This window comes from Callithrix jacchus, chromosome 8 (genome assembly GCF_049354715.1).
Source record: "Callithrix jacchus isolate 240 chromosome 8, calJac240_pri, whole genome shotgun sequence".
Taxonomy (NCBI): Eukaryota; Metazoa; Chordata; class Mammalia; order Primates; family Cebidae; genus Callithrix; species Callithrix jacchus.
The window spans coordinates 39,546,096-39,566,423 of NC_133509.1; the positions used below are offsets into that span (position 1 = coordinate 39,546,096).

Consider the following 20,328-nt stretch of genomic DNA (forward strand, 5'->3'; position numbering starts at 1 on the left):
AAATTATTATGTATCTCAACAAATAACCACAGTTGAAATGCTGTATTTCCTAGTTATAAATTGAATATTTTCTGTTAACATTATCCATATAAGATTACCCTTTATAATGAAAAATTGTCTTATACCACTCATGAAATTCAGTGTCCCTGCCATTATGGGGAGGTTTTGCAAGGGGCTAGCCCTTTTGTGTGATTTCTTTGGCTGCCTCCCATTTTATATAAAGATACACCCAGAAATACGAGACAAGGTAGTATCACCTCTTTGGCTTTTTACAAGCAAAAGGATGGTGCTCACTTAGTCTAGTCAGCCCTTGTGTTTACTGGGTGTAGTGAAAATTAAGGGACTATGGGAGACAACTTTAATCCATCACCCTCCACCACACCTCCCTCAACTCTAAGTCAGTTCATGCACTCAAAAAGGCTGTACCCTTGTGGAAACCCAGGAACATAGCTCTTTCTATGAGTATCCCAGTGGTACCTTGGGGCATGTGAAGCAATGATAGTGATTGTTGCAAGTTCATCCTAGTGCTCACGTATATACGTATGCATACACACAACATTTCACATTGTGTTTAAACAGAAGTAAATATTAATCTGATATTCTATGTGGTATATATGTTTTAATCATGAAAAAGTCTATACAATGAAATAGAAGTCATAAAGGAATATCATGTGTAGAGTCATTTTACACTCTTGGAATTATTCTCTGTACATATATATACACTGAGCAGTTATTAAGCATTAATAAAACTTTTTAAACTTTTAAGTTCAGAGCTACATGTGCAGGTTTGTTACGTAGGTAAACTTGTATCGTGGGGGTTTGTTGTACAGATTATTTCATCACCCAGATATTAAGCTTAATACCTGTTAGTTACTTATCCTGATCCTCTCCCTCCTCCCAGCCTCCACCCTCTTCTGTGCTCCAGTGTGTGTTCCTCTGTATGTGTCTGTGTGTTCTCATCACTTAGCTCCCACTTATGTAAGTGAGAAGATGCGATATGTGCTTAATAAAACTTTTTTATTACCATCTCAGGACACTTAAAAACTAAAGAGTGTTTCTTGCCAGTAGAATCCTCTCTGAAGAAAATGTTCTATTAGAAAATGTAGGCCGGGCATGGTGGCTCACACCTGTAATCCCAGCACTTTGGGAGGCTGAGACAGCCAGATCATTTCAGGTCAGGAGTTCAAGACCAGCCTGGCCAACATGGCAAAACCCTGTCTCTACCAAAAATACAAAAATTAGCTGAGTGTGGTGACAGGTGCCTATAATCCCAGCTACTTGGGAGGCTGAGGCATGAGAATCACTTGAACCCAGTAGGTGAAGGTTGCAGTGAGCTGAGATTGTGTCACTGTACTCCAGCTTTGTTGATAGAGGGAGACACTGTGTCCAAAAAAAAGAAAAAGAAAAGAAAATGTACTAATGTATGTGCCTATTTTAATAATAATGTAAGTGAATTCTACCTAATAAAAAAGAAGTTTCATGACTGGAGCACTTGTGCATTTCTGTCCTAAAATTCTGCAATGAAGTGTTTAGTGCCTATATCACAGTCCGATCTATAATTCTTTTTTATATGGGTAATCTATGGTAGCATATAGCATTAGCATTCTTATTGGTCATACTGGCTGATTCATTCTCTCTGGCAGAATGCCCTTCTGCCTGCAGGGTTCCGGCAGAAGAACCAGACATCGAAGTCTGCCACAGGGCCATTTGATAGAGAGCACCTCCTTTCATATTTGGAGAAAGAAGCATTGGAGCATAAGGACAGGGAAGACTATGTGCCCTACACTGGAGAAAAAAAAGGTAAGCCCAGAATTTTGAAGCCATTATGTGGTAACACTGATTTTTCTTTTTATAGGTAGGTATGGAGAAAATCATATTTTTAGAGTTACATCATTGGTAGCCTTAAAGATATGATACTGTTGACTTAAACATTTATTAGTTTAGACACTTTATTTACATTTTCCATCAAGTTGGCAAATAAGTTTCTTTTGTTGTTGTTTTTTGGTTTTTTTTTTTTTTTTTTCTTGGTGTTGACAGGCAGGGAGTAAGTTTATTTTTAATGACGTTAGTGAGGTTTTATTACACAATGATTTTATATAACATTCTTTAATTCTCTACTATAACAGATCTAAAAGTGTACTGAGGGAAACTTTTAAATCCAGTAGTAGATTATAGACTACAAATTTAAGGCATCTATTCTAACTGCATTCTTTAAAGTGGAATGCCATAAAACAGTTCATGCCATAATTTCAAAGACTTTTTTTTTTTTTGAGATGGAATTTGTTACCCAGACTGGAGTGCAGTTGCACAACCTTGGCTCACTGCAACCTCTGCCTCTCGGGTTTAAGTGAGTCTCCTGCCTCAGGCTCCTGAGTAGCTGGGATTACAGCCATGTACCACCATACCAGGCTAATTTTTTTGTGTTTTTCGTAGAGATGGGGTTTCACTATATTGACCAAACTGGTCTCCAATTCCTGACCTCAGGTGATCCACCCACCTCGGCCTCCCAAAGTGCTAGGATTACAGGTGTGAGCCGCCACGCCTGGCCCCAAAGACCCTTTTTAAAAGCTGTTCTATAGCCATCCTTATTTATTCATGGTTGCGATCACTAATGCTTCATAATCAGTACTTCTGGAAAATTTTTCTAGTCCAAATCTGCCCCATTGCAGTGTTTGAGCTTAGGTATTCTCAGTGGAGCCTGAGTACCGCTGTGTTTTTAAAAGTTCTATATATAATAATACTTAAATGAAACGGGATAAGTTTCTTAGCTTTCCAAACAGGTCAGAATACAGGTTGGCCTAAAAAGCCAAATTTTACATTCACTCTTATTTGGAATATTGTCCATAGAATACTGGGGAATGATGGCAGCAGCAGCAGAGCTGAAGATCAGCTCCTGCAGGCACTATATTTATGTCTGAATTCATACTAATCCAGGTAGGAAGAATGGGACTTCTGCTTTTTATTTGAGAAAGATACCCTTCTCAATAATTTTGGCCAGAACTATGTCACATGGCTACCCCTTAGCTGCAAGGGAAGCAGGAAAGTTCATTTTAGCCCTCCTGCCTCTGTAGTAGAGGAAGACTAGTAAATGGCTATTGAATAAATAAGCTGTAAGCTCTGCATCTGACTTTTCCAAAATTATCCATCACCCCAGCCCCTCTGCTCTTTGTTTAGACTTCCTCTCTCCTTCATCTCTTATTAAGGATCACTGTCTTTGCTACTTGTATTAGTTAGGGTTCTCCAGAGTAACAGAACCAACCGGATGTGAGGGGAGAGAAAGAAGTTTATTTTAAGGAGGCTTTTTTTTTTCTTGAGACGGAGGCTTACTCTGTCAACCAGGCTGGAGTGCAGCGGTATAAGGAGGTATAAATTCAAAATCTAGCAGGCTGGAGACCCAGGGAAGATTTGCTGCTCTTATCCAAAGGTAAGGTAGTCTAGTGGCAGAATTTCTTCTTACTTTGGGGAGATAAATTTTTGTTCTTTTAAGACCTTCAGCTGATTAAATGAGACCCAGGCACATTATGGTGGTTATTTGGCTTTACTTTGAGTCCACTGATTTAAATATTAATCTCATCAAAAAAAAAACACCTTCATGAAAACATTTGGAACAATGTTTGACAACAAAATATCTGGGCACCATGGCCCAGCCAAATTGACACATAAATTAACCATCACACTACTATTAGAGGTGGGAATGTCATGTCCCTCAGGTGTTTGGGGCCAGGAAAAGAGTTCAAAACTAACTTCAGAGTTTTGAAGTGTGGAGAATCACAAAGACAGGCAGAGGCATCTGTTTCTTTTTGTCACAGAAAAGGCTACTGGTTATATTTTCTCTGTATAGCCATACATATATCAGTGTTTACAGCTTTAATCCTACTTAAGTAGGAGAACATAATTTTATGAGAAAAAAATATTGGTTGATCACCTTTTATTATTCTGCTTGTTTCAGGTGGACCGTGGGAGTATAATTCATAACAGGAATGGAGGTAGAAACAAAGGGAGAGATGTGAGAAAAAGAGATGTCAGAAAAAACTATGGAATTTGGGGACAAGAAGGAGAAAAAATAAGAGACCTGAAAGAAAGCTACATTTGTCCCAGCTAACCCAGGAGGCTTCCTAATATGCCCTTGTTTCATAATCTCCAGTTACCTAGGAAAATATCTTGAAGGATTAGAGGAAATAGGAAAGAAAGTAGAGAAGAATTATGGAAAATAAGAAAATACACAATAGAGGTGAGGAATATGGCTGACATTAGGAAAAAGTGCTATATTCTCAACTATGGTAGAATATATTTATCCCCTTATGTATCTTTTAAAATTTGATTTCTTCAGGTTTTAGATGAGTAAGAATAAATGGAAGTAGTTATACTATTTAATAGCTTTGGACAGTTCTGATGCAGTGATTAAGATGATAGCATTTTTTTTTTTTTTAATTTTTTATTGGATTTTAGGTTTTGGGGTACATGAGCAGAGCATGTCAGACGGTTGCGTAGGAACACACATGGCAGTGTGCTTTGCTTTCCTTCTCCCCTTCACCCACATTTGGCATTTCTCCCCAGGCTATCCCTCCCCACCTCCCCCTCCCTCTAGCCCTCCCCTTTTCCCCCCAATAGACCCCAGTGTTTAGTACTCCCCTTTCTGTGTCCGTGTGTTCTCATTTTTCATCACCCACCTATGAGTGAGAATATGTGGTGTTTCATTTTCTGTTCTTGTGTCAGTTTGCTGAGGATGACGTTCTCCAGATTCATCCATGTCCCTACAAACGACACAAACTCATCATTTCTGATTGCTGCATAATATTCCATGGTGTATATGTGCCACATTTTTCCAATCCAGTCTATTATCGATGGGCATTTTGGTTGATTCCAGGTCTTTGCTATTGTAAACAGTGCTGCAATGAACATTCGTGTACATGTGTCCTTATAGTAGAACGATTTATAGTCTTTTGGATATATACCCAGTAATGGGATTGCAGGGTCAAATGGAATTTCTATTTCTAAGGCCTTGAGGAATCGCCACACTGTCTTCCACAATGGTTGAACTAATTTACACTCCCACCAACAGTGTAAAAGTGTTCCTTTTTCTCCACATCCTCTCCAGCATCTGTTGTCTCCAGATTTTTTAATGATCGCCATTCTAACTGGCGTGAGACGGTATCTCAATGTGGTTTTGATTTGCATCTCTCTGATGACCAGTGACGATGAGCATTTTTTCATATGATTGTTGGCCTCATATATGTCTTCTTTCATAAAGTATCTGTTCATATCCTTTGCCCACTTTTGAATGGGCTTGTTTGTTTTTTTCCTGTAAATCTGTTTGAGTTCTTTGTAAATTCTGGATATCAGCCCATTGTCAGATGGGTAAACTGCAAAAATTTTTTCCCATTCTGTTGGTTGCCGATCCACTCTAGTGACTGTTTCTTTTGCCGTGCAGAAGCTGTGAAGTTTCATTAGGTCCCATTTGTCTATTTTGGCTTTTGTTGCCAATGCTTTTGGTGTTTTGTTCATAAAGTCCTTGCCTACTCCTATGTCCTGGATAGTTTTGCCTAGATTTCCTTCTAGGGTTTTTATGGTGCCAGGTCTTATGTTTAAGTCTTTAATCCATCTGGAGTTAATTTTAGTGTAAGGTGTCAGGAATGGGTCCAGTTTCTGCTTTCTGCACATGGCTAGCCAGTTTTCCCAACACCATTTGTTAAACAGGGAATCCTTTCCCCCTTGCTTGTTTTTGTCAAGTTTATCAAAGATTGTATAGTTGTAGATATGTTGTGTTGCCTCCGGTGCCTCTGCTTTGTTCCATTGGTCTATATCTCTGTTTTGGTACCAGTACCATGCTGTTTTGATTACTGTAGCCTTGTAGTATAGTTTGAAATCCGGTAGTGTGATGCCCCCCGCTGTGTTCTTTTTGCTTAGAATTGACTTGGCTATGCGGGCTCTCTTTTGGTTCCATATGACGTTCATGGTGGTTTTTTCCAGTTCTGTGAAGAAAGTCAATGGTAGCTTGATGGGGATAGCGTTGATTCTGTAAATTACTTTGGGCAGTATAGCCATTTTCACGATATTAATTCTTCCTAACCATGAACATGGAATGTTTCTCCATCTGTTTGTGTCCTCTCTGATTTCGTTGAGCAGTGGTTTGTAGTTCTTCTTGAAGAGGTCTCTTACGTTCCTTGTGAGTTGTATTCCAAGGTATTTTATTCTTTTTGTAGCAATTGCGAATGGCAGTTCGCTCTTGATTTGGCTTTCTTTAAGTCTGTTATTGGTATAGACGAATGCTTGTGATTTTTGCACATTGATTTTATATCCTGAGACTTTGCTGAAGTTGCTTATCAGTTTCAGGAGTTTTTGGGCTGAGGTGATGGGGTCTTCTAGGTATACTATCATGTCGTCTGCAAATAGAGACAATTTGGCTTCCACCTTTCCTATTTGAATACCCTTTATTTCTTTTTCTTGCCTGATTGCTCTGGCTAGAACTTCCAGAACTATATTGAATAGGAGTGGTGAAAGAGGGCATCCTTGTCTAGTGCCAGATTTCAAAGGGAATGCTTCCAGTTTTTGCCCATTCAGTATGATATTGGCTGTTGGTTTGTCATAAATAGCTTTTATTACTTTGAGATACGTTCCATCGATACCGAGTTTATTGAGGGTTTTTAGCATAAAGGGCTGTTGAATTTTGTCAAATGCCTTCTCTGCATCAATTGAGATAATCATGTGGTTTTTGTTTTTGGTTCTGTTTATGTGGTGAATTACGTTTATAGACTTGCGTATGTTGAACCAGCCTTGCATCCCCGGGATGAATCCTACTTGATCATGGTGAATAAGTTTTTTGATTTGCTGTTGCATTCGGCTTGCCAATATTTTTTTGAAGATTTTTGCATCTATGTTCATCATGGATATTGGCCTGAAGTTTTCTTTTCTTGTTGGGTCTCTGCCGGGTTTTGGTATCAGGATGATGTTGGTCTCGTAAAATGATTTGGGAAGTATTCCCTCTTTTTGGATTGTCTGAAATAGTTTTAGAAGGAATGGTACCAGCTCCTCTTTGTGTGTCTGGTAGAATTCGGCTGTGAACCCGTCTGGACCTGGGCTTTTTTTGTGTGGTAGGCTCTTAATTGCTGCCTCGACTTCTGACCTTGTTATTGGTCTATTCATAGTTTCAGCTTCCTCCTGGTTTAGGCTTGGGAGGACACAGGAATCCAGGAATTTATCCATTTCTTCCAGGTTTACTAGTTTATGTGCATAGAGTTGTTTGTAATATTCTCTGATGATGGTTGAATTTCTGTGGAGTCTGTGGTGATTTCCCCTTTATCATTTTTTATTGCATCTATTTGGTTGTTCTCTCTTTTATTTTTAATCAATCTGGCTAGTGGTCTGTCTATTTTGTTGATCTTTTCAAAAAACCAGCTCTTGGATTTATTGATTTTTTGAAGGGTTTTTCGTATCTCAATCTCCTTCAGCTCAGCTCTGATCTTAGTTATTTCTTGTCTTCTGCTGGGTTTTGAGTTTTTTTGATCTTGCTCCTCTAGCTCTTTCAATTTTGACGATAGGGTGTCAATTTTGGATCTCTCCATTCTCCTCATATGGGCACTTACTGCTATATACTTTCCTCTAGAGAATGCTTTAAATGTGTCCCAGAGTTTCTGGCACGTTGTGTCTTCGTTCTCATTGGTTTCGAAGAACTTCTTTATTTCTGCCTTCATTTCATTGTTTACCCAGTCAACATTCAAGAGCCAGTTGTTCAGTTTCCATGAAGCTGTGCGGTTCTGGGTCGGTTTCTGTATTCTGAGTTCTAACTTGATTGCACTATGGTCTGAGAGGCTGTTTGTTATGATTTCAGTTGTTTTGCATTTGTTGAGCAGTGCTTTACTTCCAATTATGTGGTCAGTTTTTGAGTAGGTGTGATGTGCTGAGAAGAATGTGTATTCTGTGGATTTGGGGTGGAGAGTTCTGTAAATGTCTATCAGGTTTGCTTGCTCCAGGTCTGAGTTCAAGCCCTGGATATCCTTGTTGATTTTCTGTCTGGTTGATCTGTCTAATATTGACAGTGGAGTGTTAAAGTCTCCCACTATTATTGTGTGGGAGTCTAAGTCTCTTTGTAAGTCATTAAGAACTTGCCTTATGTATCTGGGTGCTCCTGCATTGGGTCCATATATGTTTAGGATCGTTAGCTCTTCTTGTTTTATCGATCCTTTTACCAGCAGGTAAAAGGCCTTCTTTGTCTCTTTTGATCTTTGTTGCTTTAAAGTCTATTTTATCAGAGATGAGAATTGGAACTCCTGCTTTTTTTTGCTCTCCATTTGCTTGGTAAATCTTCCTCCATCCCTTTATTTTGAGCCTTTGTGTATCCTTGCATGTGAGATGGGTTTCCTGTATACAGCACACTGATGGGTTTTGGATTTTTATCCAATTTGCCAGTCTGTGTCTTTTGATTGGTGCATTTAGTCCATTTACATTTAGGGTTAAGATTGTTATGTGTGAATTTGATACTGCCATTTTGATGCTAAGTGGCTGTTTTGCCTGTTAGTTGTTGTAGAATCTTCATTATGTTGATGCTCTTTAACTTTTAGTGTGATTTTGGAATGGCTGGTACTGGTTGTTCCTTTCTATGTGTAGTGCCTCTTTTAGGAGCTGTTGTAAAGCTGGCCTGGTGGTGACAAAATCTCTGAGTACTTGCTTGTTCGCAAAGGATTTTATTTTTCCTTCACTTCTGAAGCTCAGTTTGGCTGGATATGAAATTCTGGGTTGAAAGTTCTTTTCTTTAAGAATGTTGAATATTGGCCCCCACTCTCTTCTGGCTTGTAGTGTTTCTGCCGAGAGATCTGCTGTGAGTCTGATGGGCTTCCCTTTGTGGGTAACTCGACCTTTCTCTCTGGCTGCCCTTAGTATTTTCTCCTTTATTTCAACCTTGTTGAATCTGATGATTATGTGCCTTGGGGTTGCTCTTCTTGCGGAATATTTTTGTGGTGTTCTCTGTATTTCCTGCATTTGAGTGTTGGCCTGTCTTGCTGGGTGGGGGAAGTTTTCCTGGATGATGTCCTGAAGAGTATTTTCCAGCTTGGATTCATTCTCTTCGTCCCCTTCTGGTACACCTATCACACGTAGATTAGGTCTTTTCACGTAGTCCCACATTTCTTGGAGACTTTGTTCATTCCTTTTTGCGCTTTTTTCTCTAATCTTGGTTTCTCATTTTATTTCATTGAGTTGGTCTTCGACTTCAGATATTCTTTCTTCTGCTTGGTCAATTCGGCTATTGAAACTTGCGTTTGCTTCGCGAAGTTCTCGTATTGTGTTTTTCAGCTCCTTTAATTCATTCATATTCCTCTCTAAGTTATCCATTCTTGTTATCATTTCCTCATATATTTTTTTAAGTTCCTTAGTTTCTTTGCATTGATTTAATACATGATCTTTTAGCTCACAAAAGTTTCTCATTATCCATCTTCTGAAGTCTAATTCTGTCATTTCGTCACAGTCATTCTCCGTCCAGCTTTGTTCCCTTGCTGGTGAGGAGTTTTGTTCCTTTCTAGGAGGCGAGGTGTTCTGGTTTCGGGTGTTTTCCTCCTATTTGCGCTGGTTTCTTCCCATCTTTGTGGATTTGTCCGCTGGTCGTCTGCGTAGTTGCTGACTTTTCGATTGGGTCTCTGAGTGGACACCCAGAATGTTGATGATGAAGTATTTCTGTTGCTTGGTTTTCCTTCTACCAGTCTAGCCCCTTCGCTGTACGACTGCTGAGGTCCGCTCCAGACCCTGCTTGTCTGGGGTGCACCTCTAGCAGCTGTGGCACAGCGAGGGATGCTACCAGTTTCTTTTTCTGCTCTCTTTGTCCCAGGATGATGCCTGCCTAATGTCAGTCTTTTGGATATAGAGGGGTCAGGGAGCTGCTTGAGGAGACAGTTTGTACTTTATATGGGCTTAATTGCTGAGCTGTGAGACCTGTTGTTCATTCAGGGCTGTTAGGCTGCTATGTTTGATTCTGCTGCAACAGAGCTCATTAAAAAAAACTCTTTTTTTCTCAAATGCTCTGTGTTGGGGGGTTCGGGCTTTATTTTTCGATGTCCGGCATGGTGTCCTGCCCAGCTAGAAGGCAGACTACCCACTGTTTGGCTGCCGAGGCTCCGCCCTGCTGTTGTGTGATTCGCCCTGTTCCTGCAGGCTCTGCTATGGTCTCCGCCATGCCCTGCGGTGGTGTCTCTTCGTTGTAGCGTGTTGCCTCAGCAACGGCAGGCTGCGTCAGCAGTGGGCGTGTATCTCAGTAGGGATGGGTTGCCTCGGCAACGGCTGGCTGCGTCAGCAGTGGGCGTGTATCTCAGTTGGGGCGGGTTGCCTCGGTAGTGGTGGACGCCCCTCCCCCACAGAGCGTCTCGGACCGTCTGCTCGGGATAGTTTGAAATCGCGGTTTTGTTCGTCCCACTGGGTGTCCCAAACGATCTGTCCCTGCAATCCCCTGGGCTGGCCTACTGTCCAAGTCTTGTTCAGTCTCAAGTCCAGCCCTCTCAAGTCTCAGGTTGCCGGTTCAACAGGGCACCCGGACAAGCGCACCCTGTGGGGATTGCTGGGTACGGCCGGCCGCCGCCGCCCTGGCTGCCGGCTTCGCCAGGCAGACCTACTGCCTGGCGTCCCGTGTCTTTTTTATACTTGGGTGTTTCCCCGTTCTGTGGGCAACAAAGATCAGTCTGGAAATGCAGCTCCGACTCACCGTTTGCAGATTCAACGAGAGCTCCAATCCTGGGTTGTTCTCACAGCGCCATCTTGAGTTGTGCCTCGATGATAGCATTTTTTAAAAAATAATGAACTTTTTTGGGAGGCCAAGGTGGGTGGATCACAAGGTCAACAGATCGAGACCATCCTGGTCAACATGGTGAAACCCCGTCTACTAAAAATACCAAAAAAATAAATAAATAATGCACTTTTTATTGCTTGCAGAAAATGCACATATCATCTGTGTAGAGCCCAATGAATTATAAAATAGACACACCATGTAATTACCACTCAGGTAAAGATAACATCATTGGCCGGGTACAGTGGCTCATGCCTATAATCCCAGCACTTTGGGAGGCCAGTGTGGGTGGATCACCTGAGGTCAGAAGTTCGAAACCAGCCTGGCCAGCATGGTAAAACCCCATCTCTACTAAAAATAGCTGGGAGTGCTGGTACGCGCCTGTAATCCCAGCTACTCAAGAGGTTGAGGGAGGAGAATTGCTTGAACCCAGGAGGCAGAGGTTGCAGTGAGCTGAGATCGTGCTACTACACTCCAGCCTGGGTGACAGAGCTGAGACTGTCTCAAAAAAGAAAGGTAACATCAGCACCCACCGAAGTCCCCAACATGCTTCTTCCCACTTTTCCCTTTCTTCTTCCCAAAGGTAATCACCAACATAGTGTGTAATACAGTAGATTAGTTCTGCCTGTTTTGAACTTCATATCGATGGAAACATACAGTCCAGGCAACTGGCATGCCTATGATATACAGTTTTTGTGAGGACTGAATTAGTTTTATTTTGTTCTGGTTTTTAGAGATGAGGACTCATTCTGTTGTTGCCAGGCTAGAATGCAGTGACACTGCAACCTGGGACTCCTGCACTTAAGCAATCCTTCCACCTTAGCCTCCAGAGTAGTTGGAACTACAGGCACATGCCACCACACCCAGCTGAGAACCAGATTTGTTAATGGGTACAGTGAAATCACTGTAATGGATCATGTGGGAGATGACTGCCAAACAAGAGATTTTTATTCTCCGTTGTGGAGTAGTGGTCCAAAACCACGGGATGAATTTGTGAGTTTCATTAATCCATCTGATGGAAGCACGTACTATTAGATGAGGTAGAATCAAGACTTACAGGCCATGTCACAGTGCCATAGACCTGAAGGAGGGCAAATTCCTCTTCAGCAAACAAGCAACTTAGGCTATAAAGCTCTGCTTTGAAATATAGCAAAAGCCACCTCTAGTGTTCTGAAATCCACCCTAGACTTTGAAAGCAGTTAGCCTTGGTTATCCTTAGTCATGAATATGCCTTCCTTCTCTTCATCTCATCTCCAACATCCTGCTCACATTCCAGAAGATCCTCAGAATAATTCATCTATGTCTTACTAGAATACTTCCCATCAAACTAAATGTTAATCTTCTCCATAGCTCCAAAAATTCAGAAGCTTGTTTTTTAAAGATGCCTATCCTATGACTGTGTCCTGAACACCTGGTTTGACTCTCAGCTTTTTAACTTAATGGCTTATTTTAATGGAGGTAGACTTTCAGATTGAGGATGTTTTCCCAGACAGTAGAGGTTTTCCTGGTTCTTCATAAAAGTCTGCAAACCTACCTCTATTGAGAAACAAAGGCATTTTACTTTTTTGGTACATTTGGATTAGTTAGAATTCATAAGATATTCTCTTGGTCTCTAAACTAAATGATTTTCATTCAAAGATGACTGGCCTCAGGGAGCAGTACCTAATGGCAATATTAGCCTTCTGATTAGGGAATGCTATAGCAATGTCATTCAGCTCCTTGAACTTTTTCCAAGTTATATGCCAAAATCACATAGTGAGCTTTCATCACAACTTAATTATTTTAAAAGATCTATCAGATGACTGCTTTTTTTTTTTTTTTTTTTTTTTTGAAGATGGAGTCTCACTCTGTCACCTAGTCTGGAGTGCAGTAGCCTGCCACCACACTTGGCTAATTTTTGTATTTTTAGTAGAGAGGGGGTTTTGCCATGTTAGTCAGGCTGGTCTTGAACTCCCAACCTCAGTTGATCTTCCTGCCTTGACCTCCCAAAGTGCTGGGATTATAGGCACGAGCCACTGCACCTGGCCGACTGCTTAAGTTTTTTAAAAGCAAAAACTTGGATCTCGTGGGAAGAGCTGAAGCAGGTGCTCCTGGCTCGGGGCGGCCCGCAGCAATCCGTGGAGGAACCTGCCGCCAAGCCACCATCATGCCTGGGCATTTACAGGAAGGCTTTGGCTGCATGGTCACCAACAGATTTGACCAGTTATTTGACGGCGAATTGAACCCCTTCCAGGTGCTGAAGGCAGTGGAGAACAAGTAAAAAGAAGCCAGCAGGGGCAGCGTTGGGGGCCCTGGGGCCAAGACTGCAGCTCAGGCTGCGGCCCAGACCAACTCCAATGTGGCAGGCAAACAGCTGGGCAAGAAGTACCAGAAATACCTCAAGAACCCACTGCCCCTCAGCATTGGTGTGGTTGACAAGAAAGAGGAGACACAGCCACCTGTGGCGCTTAAGAAAGAAGGAATAAGATGAGTTGGAAGAAGACCTGATCAACAACTTTAGGGTGAAGGGAAAATAATTGATAGAAGACCAGAAAGGCAACCACCTCATGAATGAAGTTTTGAAATCCACTTGAAGAAAAGGGTGAAGGAAGCAAATTTTCAGTTGATAGACTGATTATTGACGGACCTATTCAAGGTTGTGGTGGTCTTAGAAGAGGTCGAGGGGGCCATGGACGTGGAATGGGCCAGGGAGGTGGATTTGGTTCTCATGGCAAATATGAATTTTGGTTCTCATGGCAAATATGAATTTGATAGGCATACTGGAAGTGATAGATCTTTTTCACATAAAAGTGACCTGAAGCACGAGGGCAGACATGGAGGTAGCGAATCTCACAACTGGGAAACTGTCAAAGGTGAATTAATTGACTTGAATCAATCAAATGGGACTGAGGAAATACCTGAAGGTGAAGAACATCATCCAGTGGCAGTCACTGAAAATATGGAGAATGAAGTTGAAGAGGTAAAAGAGAAGAGTCCAGAAGAGATGACTTCGGATGAGTGGGAGGCCATTCAACATAAGGACCAAGCAAAAGGAGACTTTAATATCTGAAAACCAAATGAAGATCCTGATGGGCAGTGGAAGAAGGTATTTGTTTTTCAGAAATCAAAGAGTGAAGAGGCTCATGCTGAAGAATCGGTTATGGACCATCATTTTCTGGAAGCCAGCAAATGATGTAACATCTCAGCTGGAGATCAATTTTGGAGACCTTGGCCACCCAGGACATGGTGGCAGGGGAGGATGAGGTGGACATGGGTGTGGTGGGCACCCAAACCATGGCAGCAGGACTGACAAGTCAAGTGCTTCTGTTCCTGATGTGAATGACCCAGAGGCATTCCCAGCTCTGGCTTCACTGGATGCCATAAGACAACCCTGGTTCCTTTGTGAATCCTTCTGTTCAAAGCTTTTGCATGTTTAAAGATTCCAGATGACTAAGAAATTTAAAAAAGAAAAAATAAAAAGACTATCATTTATACCATTCACACCTAAAGACTGAGTTTTATCTGTTTTAAAAATTAACTTCTCTTGCTACACAGTATGGTACTCAGTTTTGTATTTAGGAATGTAGTGATAGCAGGGATGTTGTCATAATTTTTGGAGACTATGCATTCTTCATGAATACTTTGTATTGCTACTAGCAAATATGCTTTTCCAAGCTTGAAATATAGGTGTGAACAGTGTATACCAGTTTAAGGCTTTCACTTCATTTGTGTTTTTTAATTAAGGATTTAGAGTTCCCTCAATTCCAAACTGGTTTTAAATATTGGACATACTGGTTTTAATAGCTGCTTTGCATTTTTACACATAGTCAACTAGGACATGTTAAACTTTGATTTGTCAAAATTTATGCTGTGTGGAATACTAACTATATGTATCTTAGCTTAGTTTTAATATTTTCATTTTTGGGGAAAAATCTTTTTTCATTTCTCATGATAGCTGTTATATGTATATATATATATATATGCTAAATCTTTATATACAGAAATGTCAGTACTTGACCAAATTCAAGGCACATTGATTTATTACCCCTTGCTCCTTGCATGGTTCATTAGGTTCAAATTATAACTGACTTACATTTTCAACTATATTTACTTTTTAAATGCATGACTTTCCCATTTTAAAATCCAAACTGAACATCTTATTGGTGAAAGTTGTTTAAGCTACTTATTGTTGGTAGACACATCCTGTCAAGTGAAGTAGTTTTATAGGTATCGGTTTTTCCCCTCCTCCACCAGGTTGGGTGGAATACATTGATTTGGCCAATGTGTAACATTAAAACCTGCTGTAAAATAAAGTAAAATTAAATAAATAAATAAAGCAAAACCTTAGGAACCACTGAAAGGATTGCTTACATATCATTGGACTGACTATTTTCTCATTCTGAGACTTACAATTAATTATACTTGTCATTTTTTCACTTAAAGGCACACTCTGTTTCTGGAGCCAAAATTATATATAACTGGCCAGGACGGGAAGGAATCCTCATAAAACTAAAAGTTGTACATTTTAGGGTTTTTCCTTTTGATCAAGAGAAAACTATATATTCATGCCAAATTTTATATTTCTAGATTACTACAAAATGTTTTTTAGAAACCCGATAGACTGATACTTGAGAGTTATTATATGTAGATGCATTCATAATTTCATCTCATGATTTGTGAAATGATTGTTTATATGTTTTACCAAATTGAAAGCATATCAATGTATGAGAAGAAGAAAATAATCCTAATTAAGTGAAGCAAAGGCCTTATGTCTTAAATGCATTTGGGGGAATATTTTGTCCTATACTAGTGAATGTTCTACTTGTAATAGTATAGTTTTATTAACAGCAAAAAGACATTAATCAGCTAGTAAGGGTAAACTGACAAAAGGTGTGTTAAGGATTGTTTATAAGTGCATTATTTACAGTAGAACCCACAATATGCACGTGTTAAATTCACCTAATCTAATAAGCTCGGTAGGAATGGTATCATGATTATCAGATAATCTTGACAAATTAATGGAAATGTCTTTTTTATGAGTCTACCATGTTCAAAATGTTGAGAAGCTGAATGTTTAAGAAAATGAAAACAATCTACGTCTTCTTGTTGTCTGTTAAAAAAATTAAAACAGCTGGGTACAGTAGCTCATTCTATAATCTCAGCACTTTGGGGAAGCCTATGTGGGTGGATTGCCTGAGGTCAGGAGTTCCAGACCAGGCTGGCCAATATGGTAAAACCTCGTCCCTACTAAAAATACAAAAATTAGCCATGTGTGGTGGCGTGTGCCTATAACCTCAGCTACTTGGGAGGCTGAGGCAGAAGAATCGCATGAACCTGGGAGTTGGAGGTTGCAGTGAGCTGAGATCACTCACACCATTGCACTCCAGCCTGGGCAACAAAAGCAAAATCCGTCTCAAAAAAATAAAATAAAACAATAATATATTTTCTTTTAAATAAAAAAAATAGAGACAGGGTTTTGCCATGTTGCCCAGGCTGGTCTCAAACTCCTGGGCTTAAGCAATTCCATTTGCCTCAGCCCCCAAATCGCTGGGATTACAGGCATGAGCGACAGTGCTCTGGCGCATATTTTCCATATATGTTCCTTTTACTTAAAGATATAATGTTAGAATGTTGGAAAGGTACATGTAGCTTTTTACTCTTCCTCAAAATTTTGCAAAATATATAACTGAGACATAGGCCAGCATAAGGGTGAAAAGAGAGTATTCATCCAGCTCATTCTTGTTCGAAAAATGGTGAAAATTCTCAGTGCTGATTGTTAGTTCCCATCATGTTTTTATGTAGCATGCATATTCTGTTTCAAGGATAGATAAGGCTTAGAACCTTGCCATGAATTTATCACTTGGAAAAATACTATGTACCAGTCTTCAGTATTTTTTACTACCTGTCATTTTGTTTTGCTGGGTACTCCTCCTCCCTGTTGCTGGTATCATGCTCCACCTTTACCTAGACTAACAATTGTTTTCCCTGTTATTTCTTGGGTGGACCAGAGCCACAGCTGCACCTTATGTCCCATACAGCGGCGTACATTCTAATTCTGTTTGAGCTGCTGATTCATCCGGTACGGGCTCCTCCCTTCCCTGCACCACACTCCTTTTCTTCCTGCTGGGCCTTGGAGTACAGCCATTTAAGCTTTTTTTGTTGTTTTCTCTTTTCCTGTCCTAAGAATGGAATGCCCTTGTGTTCTTTCTCAAGAATTCCACATGCCTCTCTCTGCTTTTCTAAAGGTAAATTTAACCCAGTTACTTTCAACTAAGGACTTCCATATACTATTCAAGTTATTTATTCACAGTTATGTTAGCTTACCAGAAAACCTCTTTCTCACCTTTCTGAGTATATGATTTTTCTTGGAGAAAAGAGATAGCGGATCCCTTAGTAAATCAGAAAGATGGTGGTTATAAACCTGCCTATATCAACAGCTTACATAACCACCAGTGGGGAATTGGTTTCTGCTAAGTCCGGGATAAAAACTGGCTCTTATTTTTGTAATCATATTTTAGGAATCCTAAATGTCCCTTATAGACATCTGAAAAGTGGTCTTCCCAGGCACTGAGGCTGATATTTGAAATGGGCTGCTTAAATGAGTCATGCAGACGCTGCCATCTCCTTTTCAGACCGGTGGTACTATATCATTTGAATTCACTGTTAACTCCTTTGGGGAGTTAGCCAGATGGATGGCTTGTTACTCATGTTAAGACCCACTTTTATGGGGAACCTTTCCTGGATAACTACATCCACTCTGGATAGTTGTTTTCCTACAACATTTCTCTATATGATTTACATACCATAAGTACTGCTTTTAATTGTTTCAGAATCTTGCACTATGAGGCTTTTGTTTTTAGGATTGTTATGTCCCTTTAATGAATTGTCCCTTTTGTTATTATGAAATGACCTTTATCTCTGGTTATATTCTTTGCTATAAAACCTACTTTGCCTGATGTTAATAGAGCCTGTCTTTCTTTCTTTTGATTAGTTAGCATGGTATATCTTTTCTATTTCTCCTATCTGTTCTTTGTTGTTGTTGTTTGTAAGAGACAGGATCTTGCTCTGTTGCCCAGGCTGGAGTGCAATGGCATGAGTGCACAGCTCACTGCAGCCTCAAACTCTTGAGCTCAAGCAATTCTTCTGCCTCACCCTCCTGAGTAGCTAAGACTACAGGTATGTGCTACCACACCTGACTAATTTTTAAAATTCTTTTTAGAGGCGGATCTTGCTATGTTGGTCTCAAATGCTTGGCCTCAAGTGATCCTCCCACCTACCTCAGCCTCCTGAATAGCTGGGATTACAGGTGTGAGACACTGTACGCAGCACAAAATGAAGGATCTCTTATTTTGTTTTCCTTAAGGTGTCTTTCTAGTTCTTTTCTAGTATACACAAACTCACTAAACATTTGTTGACTAAGCATTTACTGGTGACCATATTGCAGCATTATGCAGGTGCTCTATGTATCGTTGGATCAAAACAAAAATGTCTTTCTAGGCTCTGTCCCCTCATCCTTTAGTTTGATTGGATTGAGGCTTGTGTGCTGCTTGTCAAACAAAATATCCCAAAGCCTCTTGGAGATTATAGTGGCGTAGGGTCCTTCAATCTTTTCTAGAACAAGGCAGTTTATAAACAAACAGTAAAGTTAGCTAGGGTATTTCAACTCTGTAGGAATGAAGTAACCAAGAGCCATCTCTGTTTCTTGTTATTACATTTTTTGTATACTCAACAAGGGAGGGAGCTATGACTAAGATAATTCGTAGCATTTGTTGTAGCTGTAACTTGGTATCAATGCAAAAGAGAGGAGCAGAAGAAAGGTCCTGGCAATGGAATTGATAACATGGATCACATTTATTTCTTACTGATTTTGTGACAATAACAAGGATCTTGGCACAGGATATTCCTTTTTTTTTCTTGGCACAAACATGGGTTTGGATAAATGCCATACATTTAAATTGCTATTATATGAATTCTTATCTCAATGTCTTCCATTTCCTTAGCTGCTGTTTTGTAGTTGCAGAAACATTAATGAACTGTTTTAACACCCTTGGCAACCAAGAGTCAGCCTTATTTTTTTGTGGGTTATTTAACTTGGGGGTGGGGAGTGTACCGTTTCATACTTAACCCAGAGTTTTTTTTCTGATCTAATCATTGTTTATTTTTATAGTTTGCTACAAATAAAGAATTACAATTTAGATTTTTAAAAAATTTGATTTTTGGATTTTGCTGTCTTAAATAAGGAAATTATAGTCACTTAGATTAAAACTGTTTTCTGAGACATTATGTTATTGTAAAAAATAGAAGTAGTAAAAGCCATAAATCTGGATTTTTAATTTTTGTCCCTATTTCAAGTGGAGGAAAAATAAAATTAGATCAATTCAGGATAACTCACTCTCTTCTTTTAGGGACTATCATTATACAGATTAGTGATTATCAACTTAAGTAAGTAAGAGTTAGAATTACCTCTGGAGCTTTTTAGAAAGTATTCATGACTAACTAATCCTCGTTCTCTGAGTTTAAGAACCACTGACAGAGATACTTGGGACTATGTGGTTTTTAGTCTTCCTGGGTTGCTAGTTTGTTTAGGAAATCACACACACACACACACACACACACACACACACGAAATTCTAGGAGCAACAAGAATAAGGAATTAATGTGTCTATTATGTTTATTATATACCAATACCTTTACATATTTAATCATTTTATCAGCATGAGATTGAAATTTCTGTAAGAATATAATACATGATGTGAAAAAAATCACATAAAAATCTAGATGATCATAAGGTAAATACATTTATTAATGTTTATTAATAAATAGTTTTAGATAAAACCACTGTCAAATCTGCTGTGCTTTTTTCTACTGTCTGCAAAAATACACACCTTATGTAATACCTCTGCAGCTAATAAAAGCCTTATGTAACACCTCTATATCTAATAAAAGCCTAACATTTCATTCATTCTGCAAGACACTGAGAACATAAATCAAACTAACCATTATAAAGGAGATCTGTTGAATTTACCAACATCTAATAGTCACTAAGATTTTAAAATCTAATTGCTATTTATATGACTGATTTAAATTAATAAATGTTTAGAAAAGCATTTTATATCATGAAATTATTCCAGCAGTTTGCTAATTGTGTGTTTTTCAGGAAACAGCTGATTTTGACTAAGAAATACAAATACACTGTATCTGGCTCATTTTGTCTTAGAAAATTATCTTTTTTTTTTATCTTTACATTTCAGGGAGCCAAATACAAATTTACTGAAGACCAAAAAACCCATTTTAATACATCAGCGCCTTAGTGGTTTTTGTAAACATCTTTATTAGTAAAAATCATAAAATGTATCCATTTGAGGCATATAATTCAAAAGTTGTTAGTACATTGGTAGAATTACAAAACCATCATCACAAACTTGAGTTTAGAACATTTTCATAACCCCAGAAAGAAACCCTGTGCGCATTAGCAGTAAGTCTCCATCCCATTCCATTTCCTAGCCCTAGACAACCGCTAAGCAACTTTCTGTCTTTCTGGATTTGCCTAGTCTGGATATTTCTTACAAACAGAATCATACAAT

General features: G+C 39.5%; 1 protein-coding gene and 1 pseudogene across 1 annotated transcript in view; both read left to right on the forward strand.

Annotated features, from left to right (window-relative positions):
- Window positions 1–20,328, forward strand: part of TMOD3 (tropomodulin 3) — a 95,067-nt gene that overhangs the window by 40,650 nt on the left and 34,089 nt on the right. Inside the window, exon 3 of the mRNA XM_002753489.7 lies at window positions 1,644–1,800. Coding sequence (XP_002753535.1) covers window positions 1,644–1,800 — 157 coding nt within the window. The remainder of the gene's footprint in view (window positions 1–1,643; window positions 1,801–20,328) is intronic.
- Window positions 12,778–14,224, forward strand: LOC144577343 (SERPINE1 mRNA-binding protein 1 pseudogene; annotated as a pseudogene).